General features: G+C 40.7%; 1 protein-coding gene across 1 annotated transcript; it reads left to right on the top strand.

Moving 5' to 3' along the window:
* The first annotated feature begins 314 nt into the window (after positions 1 to 314).
* Positions 315 to 11,559, top strand: SERPINB11 (serpin family B member 11). Its single transcript, XM_081149061.1, has 7 exons — positions 315 to 485; positions 1,581 to 1,637; positions 2,744 to 2,872; positions 5,135 to 5,252; positions 8,153 to 8,295; positions 8,960 to 9,115; positions 10,673 to 11,559. Exons 1-7 carry the CDS (start codon positions 318 to 320, stop codon positions 11,087 to 11,089), a joined length of 1,188 nt encoding a protein of 395 aa, XP_081005187.1. The 5' UTR covers positions 315 to 317; the 3' UTR covers positions 11,090 to 11,559.
* The last annotated feature ends 726 nt before the right edge of the window (positions 11,560 to 12,285 follow it).

Raw genomic sequence — 12,285 nt, 5'->3', positions numbered from 1 at the left:
GTGTCGTAAAACATGAAAATTCAAAGCACAAAGATCTAATTCCTTCTGTTCTTTTGCTCCGGAAGAATCACAGGTCACTTTTAAATGTACACAAATGATAGCTTTGAGGTATTGGTTGAAAAGAATAGTAAATTTTCTGTTCATTAGAATCTAAACTACTGTGAATTCCCCTCTCTAGCATTTTCTAATTTCTGAAGCAGTGTGCTTAGGCTCTTTAATTCATGAAATGTAATAACTGAACTTCATATATTATCTATACCTCCAAGTAATATTCTGAGCTGTTTTCCCTTCTGTCCTCAGGTAGTGCTGGGCATAAAATGGATTCCCTCAGCACAGCAAACCTTGAATTTTGCCTTGATATGTTTAAAGAGTTGAACAATAACCACGTGGGAGATAACATCTTCTTTTCCCCGCTGAGTTTGCTTTATGCTCTAAGTATGATCCTCCTTGGTGCCAGAGGAAACAGTGCAGAACAGATGCAAAAGGTATGGAATCACCAAAGATGTCTCCAGAGCCTCGAAGCCTTACCTGCGCCCCCTGTGGGTCAGTCAAATTACTTACATCTTTACACCAAGAAAACTGCCATCTTGTGAAAGAAGAACACACTTTTGGGCAAACCATATTTCTTAAAAGTGGGTAATGGCTCAAGTAATATAATACATTAAAATTAAAATAACACAGTACATGCCATACACAGTCTCTTCTTTACCATCGGTAACCACACATACATTTCCACAATTACTTTTAGAGTTCATCCTTTCACGAGTCAAACATAACAGAGACCACATGTATGGGTACTATTCTTGCCCTCTAGAAGTTTAATTTATAATAAAATTTAATGACATTTCAAGAGTTATCAAGTTTTAAAAATATTTATTAGTGTATTTGAACATCATAACAACCCTGTGTGGCAAGTAGCTATTGTTGTCCCTAGTTGGGGAAACTGAGACTAACAGAGAAAGGATGACTTTTCAGGTAACATAGACTGAGATTGACTTTTCAGGTTACATAGGCTGATATACAGTGATTTTTCCATTATATGTATTTTTTATTGATGTGGAAAGCCTAGAAGAATGTCACCTAACAACTTCCAGGATACTTGCACAAACTATTACTGTTTGTTCTTTATTTCTTTATTCCATACTTTGATGAACTTTCATAATTTTTTTGAATTTAAAATAGGTATTGTGCTGAAAAACCACATAATGTTATATGTGGCTCTGGATGGGCTCTGTCATAGTGAGTGGCCTCAGAAAGGTGGGAGAGGGGAGAAGAGTCTAGTCCATGACACCTCAGTCTCTGGGCCCTCGCAGACAACGGTCCTGGGCACGTCGCTTAATTTCTCTTTGGCTCAATTACCCTAACAAAAAAATGGGGATAATAGTTAATACTCATAGAGTTGTTGGGAGAGTTAAGTAAAATATGTAAAGGCTTAGTTCAGGACTTGGAATATAACATCGTTAAATGTTAGCTATTATATTGGTCCTTATCTGAAGTGGAAAAGTAGTTCCTTGTAACTGTTAACCTTTATAGACTGTGCACTGCTTTGGATGCCAATTGACCCTTCTTTCTTCTTCTAGGTGCTTCACTTTAACCATGTTGCAGAGACATTAAGGCCAGATCAGGACTCGGCTAAGGTATGGTAGTGTTACTGCTGAGCTGTCACACGCTCTTTGGAAGACAACCAAGAGATAAAGGTGCAGGGGCTGAGTAGCAGAGCCCCTCCTTGTTCTTTAAGGGGCTCGCAGTGTCCTCCTTGGTCTCCTCCTTCAATCTTCCTGCTCATTGCTACAGCCTGTAGAGTTAATGTAATGATGATGACGACAATAATGAAGTCCCCAGGTTTGACCATATGACTTATTGTCATCCTTACTCAAATGTTTCTGTTCTTTTGCAAACTGTGTGCCACGTGGAACCTGCCAGCCTCATCTGTGCCGTGTTACATTTTTCAGACCAGTGAGGGGACTGAGAAAGGACCCTAAGGCTTTGCCACATAATTATACGCCAGGACACCAGGGCTTGATGCAGCCCAGCCCCCTGTTCCTAGTTCCTTCTGTAGGAGGGTTCCTTTCTACATGAAATTTATTTAGAACTCCACGTGACCATAGTTGTGTGTCTGATTGTGATTGACTGAGAAAATACATACGTGTGTATAGATTCACAGAATACTTGCTTCACGGAAGCCAATTTATTGTTAGGAGATTCAAGCCGATAGTTTGGGAATGTTCGCTTTAGGGAATATAGGCTTAAGCCCTCTGATGTCCGTGAAGTCGGATGCATTAAAGCTGCATGCTTAACCAGGTTGCTCCCGCGAGGGACAGGTGGGTGTGGAGGGTCAGTTCAGCGAGGAGCCGAAGACTCCTGTTAAAGGGTCACAGAAATGGAAACACTGAAAGGAGTGTGATGGAGAAGAGAAATGATTCTATAGGTATGAAGGCAGCAAAAAACCAAGCCAAAACCAAAAAACCCTTGGTTATTGCCCTAAAAACCCGATTAGGATCTCTTTATAGCTTCTGCTTTTGAACTAAAACATTGGGGCTGCAAGTGCATGTGTGTTTTGCAATAGCTCTCAGTTGTGTGCACAATCTGTAACCAGAGTCACAGAGAGCTGAGATTATTGTGCTAGAGGAAACTAGAGAAGGAAAATGCTTTCAACTCTTTGTTGTTTTCACATTATTTATAACCCTCCTATGGCAAGAAATCAAGCAATTTAATACTCCATTCTTTGTTTACTGTGCTTTAGTGTAGCCAAACTGGAAGGATTCACTCAGAGTTTGGAGCCCTGTTCTCTCAGATCAACCAGCCAGACTCTAACTATACCCTCAGCATCGCCAACAGACTCTACGGGTCACAGGGGATGACATTCCATCAGGTAAGGCCACCTGGAATGATGGTCCCCAGCTTTCTTGGCATCCTCTGAATTTCATACTTACAATAAATCAAGAATGAGAAGAATCACATGACATTTATCTTTAAGAGATTAAATTGGAGCCTAGTTAGAGTTTCAGTGAGATGGTTTCACCAAACCCCCATTTAAGGTTATGAAATATCACATAAAAGCTTTATTTCCACAAAATCACCAAAGTTGTTCAAGAACCAAGGTCAGGGATGAAGCACAAAACAAAGGTAAGAATTATCCCTTATGGACAAAATCCATTTCTCATTTCTTCTTCAAAGGCCTTAAAAGGCAGAGTATTAAGAATTAGTGGAAAGTACACTGGACTGGGAGCCAAGAGATCTGAGTTCTGCTCTCATTTAGACATATGACTTTGGGCAAGTCACTTCTACCTTTAAAATGAGAGGACTGGACCAAGGTATTTTTTTGTATGTTTGGTTTTGGTTTTGGCTACAAAATTCTAACACAATTTGTGCCATTTCCCAAAAACATTGGAATATTCAGTTTTATTATTTACTATGTGTCAATCACTCTACTCCATACATTACAGACATTATCTTATATAAATAATCCTTACATAGTCCTAATATGTAGGTACAAAATTGCCATTAATTCCACAATTGTGAAGCAAATCATGAAAAAAATTGAGAAAGGTCACAGAGATAAGTGGCAAAGCTGGAACTCGATCCCTGTCCAAATCCAAACCCCTGTTTGTCATTGCTATGTCATCTTGCTGTGATTGAGGTGATATGCTGGCCCCAGTGACTTAGTTTTTGTCTGACCGGTGTTACTTAAATGCCAGCCAAGTGAATCAGGAAGCAGCCTTGTCTAATGTTCTTTATCCGGGAGGCGTCTTACATGTGGCAAGTTTTTAATTGCCAGAATTTTTATAACTTGGGGTGGCCCACCCTGGTACTATAGATATTTCAGAGTTATCTCCTCTACTGCCCTAGAAGCATATAGGGAATGTTTTATGAAGAGTGCTGGAAGTGTGGGAATTAATATTCATGATCTTCGGAGTTGGATTCCCTTGTCTCCCCCAAACAGTGATCTGGGTGTAATAGTAGAGAAATGCTAATTTGGCTTAATGATGATTGCATCTGTTTCACAAGTGAGAAGCTCCTCATCAGTATTATGAAGATTGTCATGAACTGTGTCATAAGATATTATTATCCCAGGATTCTGTCTGGAAAAACTCCCATCTCCTGGGCTATGGGCAGTCACTTAAGCATGTTCCAGCCACCATGGAACTCAGCTCAGGACAAGAATCATGTCAAGGCCCAGATTTTGCTCTTAGTTAAGCTCTCCTTTTGTTCTACACTGGATTTAGGCACAAGAGAACCCAGTTAAGCCAATGGCAAGCCAAACACCAGGCAGCCACCTCCACACCTGCCATATTTCTAAATCTTGTGTCACCCTAGATGTTCATGGTGGGTCACTGGATCCTGCTGGACTACAGAGGTATGTCCCCAAGGTCTCAAGAATGAAAGGGCCAGCAGTTTCATTTGGGTCTGTGCAGATTTGGCATTGGGACATTCCTAGTTCTAGGACCCGAAGGCCATGGGTAGAAATCAGTGGTGGCTTCAGAATGCTACACGGGAACCAATTTGGGAGTGGAAATTTGATCAAAAGAGAGGGCTAGGTTCTTTGTGCTAAATTTATACATTATTTTTACTTGGATAATACATTATATGTGAAAAAAACTAGTGAATCCTTAAGGTATTTTTGTTTACATTTTACATAAAGTTGAAAAAATGTCAACATCTACTACATCAGAGAATATTGTCATTGATTTTATTTGTGGTGGCTTGTGAGGAGGTTGAAATAGACCATGTGGAGACGTAACCTTCTGTTAGACCTCAATCGAGCAAACCCTTTGAACACTCCGGTCCTCAATTTTCCTACATGGAACGTGAGAGCCTAACTCCCGTTTGTGTCCTTTGAAGAGGACAGTGGAGGGGTAGAGTGAAAAGGTAGGCGCCCTACTGCAAGCTGTCATTTTGCTTTGAATGTTTTCAAACTAAGGATGCCCACGATATGACAGAAGTGGCAACCAAAAGTTCCCGAACATTCCTTTTGAAAAGTTCTTCGATTCGCCTTTGCGTGCACTCTGCCTCCCTTCGGGCGCGTGTGCATGAGCCGCCTTTGTGCGCGAGGATGTGGGAGCACATTCAGCCGCAGCTGTTTGGTCTCCTTACGGTGCAGCTGTGCTCTTACCTGTTCTCCTGTCCTTTCCAGCAATATTTAAGTTGTTCTGAGAAGTTGTATCAATCCAGGCTGCAAGCCGTTGATTTTCAAAAGTCTACAGAAGAAACGAGGCAAGCTATTAATGCTTGGGTTGCGAGTAAAACTAATGGTAAGTCGCATATGTGTCTGCAAACTCGACCCGTGCTGTCCCGATAAACTCCCCGAGCCAACGCTAGGGAGGAAGCTGGGGGAGGCCCGGGGCAGGCCCGGCGCATGAACAGTGCAGGAAGTGGGAAGATTTTGAAATGTCCCTCATACCCATTTGTCCTAAATGATCTAGCCAAGTGACGCTGGGAAAAGAACACTATTTCTACATTATAGAGGTGTTGCCATGCATCCTGCTATTAAACTCAATTAAACTTAAATCTACCTTTCCGAATTTCAAAATAAACCCTATAATATTGTTAAATATTTCCTTTTTAAAAATGGAACATTAAATGTTCTTACCAAAGATGTGTCCTTTTTTTTCTTTTTTTAATCGAGTTAAGGAAAAATTTAAAGAAAAGAGAGACTAATAGAATGAATCCTTATTTAGCTGCAATATTTATTACTTAAGGCCAGTATTATTTACTAAACCCACACCCTTTTCCTACCACTTCTGTCACATTATCTTGGAGCTAATCCCAGATATCATATATTTTTTTCTGTATATGTTTCAGTTTGTGCCTCTGAAAAAATATAAGCTTTTTAAAAATATGACTACCACACCATTATTACACCTAGAAAATTAAAAAAATCATTTAATATTAAGAAATATTTACTGAGTTTTTGTATTCCTCCAACTGCCTCTTTTTTTTTGTTTGAATCAGAACCCAAATGATGTTTGTACTTTGCAATTAGTTAATATGTTCCTTAAAGCTTGATTTTTAAAATAAGCTTTCTGATTGAAATGTGTGTATATTTAGAAAAGTTTATACATGATATGTTTGCTGTTCAGGGAATTCTTACAGAGATGAATACTCTGTTGTACCACCCCCCAGGCCAGGAAAATAAAACATTAGTTCCTGGGAAGGGCACTATGAGGCTACCCTCATGTCTTCTCCCAGAAACTAACCCACCCCATTCCCAGACCTTAAGACTTCTCTGACTTCTATTACTCCGTATTAGTTCTGCCTATTTTAAAATTTCATCTAATTGGAGTTGCTGATTACTGCTTAGGCCCATTATTTCATTAGGGGTTCTAAGGTTGCTGTTCCAATTCTTGCATTCTTTCTTTATTTATAAGATGAAATGTTTCTATATGAGAAGCTTCTCATAAGATATTTGGTTACCCCAAGTACTGTTCATGTGAGAAAACAAAACAAAACAAGAAAGAAAGAAAAAAAAAGGATGCTGGATTCTTTTTCTTCAATACAAGTTTTAAAATAATGCCCCCCCCCCCACAGCATCCTCCAAAGTAGCCAATGAGTTTTCTTTTTTTAGGTGTCATTATGAATTCATACATTTAAACATCTCCGAGATGTTTCAAGCTATCAAAGCTCAAACTGTACCCTTTAGTTAGGGGACACATCTTCTGATGGCTCCTGAGTCCTTTTGACATGGTCCCTATAGAACATGACAGTATCCTTTTGTTCTGAATTGACCAGATGTTCCAGGCTTATCTTGTTCATTCCCTGTCCCTGACCTGTACTTGCCTACTTCTCCAGGGAACTCTGGATCCTTTTAATGAGAAATGATATTTAGATACCATAATCTCAGTATAAGAGTGCTCATTGCTACTGGTTTCATCATTGTTTCTAGGCCTTTAAAGTGGATATAACTAGGAGCTACACATATTTAGATAAAATACATTTAGAAATTTTTATTTCTTACTAATATTACCAATTCAAATTCAGATTCACGGGATTTTTTACTTTACACCCCCTCCATTTTACATCTATTTATTTTTTATCTCACGTCAAAAATTCCAGTTTTCAGTGTCTCCAATATTATTGCACAGTGACTTCATCCAACAATCCACACAGTTGCAAAATAACAATACTAATAAAACAATCAACAATAGTAGTTGAAGAGATTTTTTGTAGTTATTTTTGTCCTTAGGGCATATCTCACTAGATATGTACAAATTACTGTGTTGAAATAATCTCTCTCTGTGTGGTTGTGCCACCAACTCATTATACCATTAGTTTCTGAAGTCTTGGAACATAGATAATCATATTTCCTGACATGGAAGAGAATTAACTTTATTAATTAACAGATTAAAATTTGGATGAAATAAAAACAAAGCATTAAATTAGAACTAACTGCATTTATGAAGAGCATGTTAGTAATATAAGTTACTAAGAGAAGATGATTACTTCTCTAATATAAAACCTATATTTCTAACATATTTGTATCTATTATGTCACTTAACAGTGATGAGCTCTCAAAAGTATCGTGTCGATTGATGGGTGTTATTCAAATTCAGTAACAGGTGACCAGATTAAAATATGTATCTACTCAGTTCTTTGTATTGTTAGAAAACACTTGGGAAGTTCTACACATTTTTTTAGATCTGTTAATTTACTTAAAACTGTGGAAGAAAATGTGTTTTATCTCACATGCCAACTTTGATAGACTGCTAGTGTTTGCCGGGAACTCTGTGTTGAGAAAGAGCCTGAGGCTTAAACTAAGGTTACCTGAAGGAGCCCACAATCGAGTAACTAGGATGTTAGCTCCACGATGGAAAGGGTTTTTGTTTCTTTGCTTTACTATTCTGGCCTCAGTTTATTGCTCCAGTACCTAGAACAGTGCCTGGCACATAGGAGTCTCATAAAATATTTTTAGCATAAATGAATAGATTGAATAGATTGATTAGTTTTGTCTCCCATGGGTGTTCATTGAGGATCCACATGCTGTATTTATTTAGAGTATTACTTTTATTTAATAATTCATTTATTTATTTATCCATTTATTATATATAAATATATATAGAGAGAGCACTTAATGCTAGCTATTGTGACTGTTTAACTGTCTACCATCAATAAGTTCAAATCTAAACATATTGTCTATTCTTTTTCATATTACAAGGAAAAATTACAAACCTCTTCGGGAAGGGCACAATCGACCCTTCTTCTGTGATGGTCCTGGTGAATGCCATATATTTCAAAGGACAATGGCAAAATAAATTTCAGGAAAAAGAGACAATTAAAACACCTTTCCAGCTAAGTAAAGTACGTACTTCATTTTCAGATCGATGATAAATTTTGGAGACTGTAATAATTGTTTAAGGACATGATAGAAAGTTTAGTGAAAATATTGGTCTAGATTTCTGTAGATTGCTTTAATTGTGTATTCTATGATTTTATTTTCATTTCTCCTTATGAAGTAACAGTAACCTCTCTCACAGGGCATCTAAGGGGAGCCTTCGAACCCTGGGGTGCCCTGAAAGGAAGAAAAAACTGCTCTTTTCCGAATGCTCTCCTATCTGTGTGTCCTTCCCACATACACTGCAGTGATCTGCTCTAGAGGCACAGCACAACCCTCTCTTATTTTTCTCCTAAAAAGTCTCTAATTAAATTAAGAAAGGAATGATCCTATGATATCATTTTTCCATATAACTCATTTTCTTGGGAAACCTTGGCTTTGTTTTGGGGGAACATATATATTATCGTTTTTCTTACTATATACATAATTCAAACTATTCAGTCTCTAACGAGGTCTTATTTTGAAATTAAAAGGTCCTAACCTTTGTGAAAGAAAGTGATAAGGGTGTATTTTGTAGTTTATATTTTACCCACGTGTTTAGAGTGTTAATTCAGATATTTGTTAGGCAAGCAAATCAGGACCCATGCACATATGTGACTACCGTCTAATTATAATCTTAAAAACACGCAGGGGAAGAGCGTGATCGTGGAAATGATGCAGCAGACGGGAACGTTTAAACTGGCCTTCGTAAAGGAGCCGCAGATGCAGGTGCTGGAGCTGCCCTACGTGAACCACAGACTAAGCATGATCATCCTGCTTCCCGTGGGCACGGCTAGTCTAGAGCAGGTAACCTCACAGGGACGCCGGCAGCAGGGAAAGCACGCGTGCACACGCACACGCACACGCGTGCACGCCCCCCACACTGTGTGTGTCCCACGAGGTCAGCACAGCCAGTCACTAACTCAGTCACACTGAGCTTGGCGGCATTGCCCCAGGGACTGTGAGAGGAAAAGGGGAGCTCTTTTGGTCCCTGCCTTCAGGATAGTGTATTTAGGGAAGACAATTCATTTTTATATTTGAAAAGGCACCTGGTGGCAAAAGGACCATGCTGTATGAACACAGGTACATGTCGATCATTTGACACTTGGGAAACATCTTTGTAAGGAAATGATAATGCTGGTTGGGCTCTCAGGCCAGGGATAGTGAATGAAGCCACCTCCCTCTCTGGAGCAGTACTTCTGATCCAAAAGTCACATGCTTTTGCGGGCTACCCATCATTTTTAGCGTCCTGGTTTTGTGGGGAAATGAGAGCCCCACCCACTGAGAAGAGGTCAGGGTGGTGGCAGGAGTTTGGGTCTAAAAAAACCCCCTCTTCCCGGCTGCCATCAAAGCTGCCTGGCACAGAGCAGGCAGGACACTGCTGTGGGGTGGCCACAGCTCCTCCCAGCCTTGCTGGGGCCACCCAGTGCTCTGCCAGCATGATAGTTGCCTAGGAGGCCGGCTGAGCTTCTGCGCTCTTGTAGAAACTGAAATACACGCTGGGTGCTGTTCTAACCAGAGCAGAGCACCAGGCAGCGGGATGGCTTTGCATCATGAAGTCGTGGTAACTTGGATCAGGGCAGAAAAAGACAAAAGGAAAATAGAGGAAGCGAAACCACTGATCTGATATTGTCAGGGTCCCGAGTAGATAACAAAAAAATCTTCAACCTCTGCAGTAGAAAAAAGATGGTGCCTGAGGTGCTGGTTTGGAGATGCAGGGGGGAGGGGGGGACTGTAGAGAGTTTCAAATGCCCAGGGACAAAGTTTGAAGAGTCCACAAAAACTTCTGGAACCGGGTGGAGAGTGCAAAGTCAGGGTTGGAGGCTGCTTTGGGAAACCTGAGCAGGGATGTGGGAGTTGATTTGCTAGGTGGAGGCATTCGGAATTCAGCTTCAAGAGTGGGGCCAGGAGGGGATTAAAGCAGAGTGGAACAGGGGGGCCTGGGCATCATAGAAGCCAAATGATGAACGAGTTCATAGCAGAGGTTGCTATTGAACGTTTCAGATATGAGAACCAAGAAGAACTGGTTGAGTTCACCCAGAAAACGAGAAGACAATCGCAGAAGCATTGGAGAGTTTAGGTGAAGCCTACACGCAGGGAATGGATTAAGACAAAGATGGTAGGATGCACATTGGGCAAATTGAATTATGAAATATCAATGACTAGGCAATAGAAAACGGAAGACATGGATGAATGCAAGATTCCCCCCCCCCCCCCCCCCCGGATAAAACCTGAGCACAGTTTAAAAGTAGAAAAGAAGTGAGTGGAATTGAAACAGTCACACTGAGAATTGTAAAACCAACAGCAATTAATGCAGAGGTGTGTGCTGGGCTCGTGCGGGCCCATCTGTGCTTTGTTTCTTAGGTAGAGAAGCAGCTGAACGTGAAGACGTTTCGCAAGTGGACCAGCTCCTCCAACATGAGGGAAAGAGACGTCGAGGTCCATTTGCCCCGATTCAAGCTGGAGATAAAGTATGAGCTGAACTCCCTGCTAAAATCCCTCGGGATGACTGATGTCTTCCACCAGATCAAAGCTGATCTGTCTGGAATATCACCAGCCAGGGGCCTGTATTTATCAAAGGTCATCCACAAGTCATATGTGGATGTCAACGAAGAGGGCACGGAGGCAGCAGTGGCCACTGGGGACAACCTCGTGGTCAAAAGACTCCCCATCCGAGCTCAGTTCATGGCGAACCACCCTTTCCTGTTCTTCATAAAGCACACTGGCACCAACACCATTCTCTTCTGTGGCAAGCTCGCCTCTCCCTCTCCCTCTCCCTAAGCACATGGGGTTGAACAAGGCCCAGGGTCACAGAGGAGGTGCAGGGATAAACCAGTGACTCAGAGCAGTTCACACCCCTCACACCTCTATGCCTCGGTTTGCTTATCTGCAAAATGGGTCTAGGATCTCTTTCTACTTATTCCATGAGTTGGTGAACCCTAAGATTGTGGTAACCATGGAAGAAGGCGTATTTACAAACAAAAAGCTTTCCTGGCTCTCTTATCTTTGGGACCTCATTTGAAGACTGTCTGGGTGACATAATCAAGTCATGGAGGAAAATTTTAAGGAATTACATTTTCTTCACTTGTGTATGTCAGTGAGCTCTTGAATAAGTGACTGCCCCACCTCTAGAAAACCAACTGAAGGGCTTCCACTTTGGTTGGATTTTAAAATATTGTCATTTTCTTTGCATGTGTGAATATAACATCATGAATTTTAGTTCAAAATAATTCTGTATTGACTATACTAAATATACTAGATGCCTTAAGCTCTTTGGAGACATTTTAGTGGAATTTTTGGCCAAATTTCTGTCCGACCCTAAGCTGAATAATAGACTCTCCTTTTATCTCCTTCCGTTGGTTCCATGTGTTACTTCTTTGTGTCAATAAAGAAAGCAGAGCTCACTGAGGCACCCAGCTCAGTGTAGCCGGATCCAAAATGACACGTATACCTCTAGCCAAACACCAAATTTGCTATCCCAGAGAGAACGACTAAAAGATTCTGGTCATTTCATTATTGATACCCTGGTTCATTTCATGAAGAAATATTTCTTGAGTTCCATGTTAAGCCATAAATATATACAGTGAATAGCCAAGAGTCTCTATCTTTGTCTTCATAAGCTAATATGTCAGCAGAGAAGGCAGACTTTAGAACAGTCATGGCAATGGGTGATGGCTGCTGTGAGAAGACTGCTATCAGCAAGAACAAGCCATGAGGACAGAGTGATATGGGGGGGAGGGGGGCTCCTTTAAGTGGTGACCCCTGTAAGGCATTTCAGGAAGTGGGGGTTCTTTTCTGAGGAAAGTGACTTGATCAGATTTACATTCTAGAAAGATCACTTGGGCTTCCAAATGGCCGTCTTTATGATGGGAAAGATGCATTAAGAACTCCATGAAATAAATCACAAAAGAGCATTTTCCATGTCAATAATCACTTCGGTAGGACTGGGGCAGTTTCGCAGTGGGGAGAAAACCCCT

This window comes from Miniopterus schreibersii (genome assembly GCF_964146895.1).
Source record: "Miniopterus schreibersii genome assembly, chromosome: 10".
NCBI lineage: Eukaryota > Metazoa > Chordata > Mammalia > Chiroptera > Miniopteridae > Miniopterus > Miniopterus schreibersii.
This window is presented reverse-complemented; position numbering and strand designations above follow the sequence as displayed.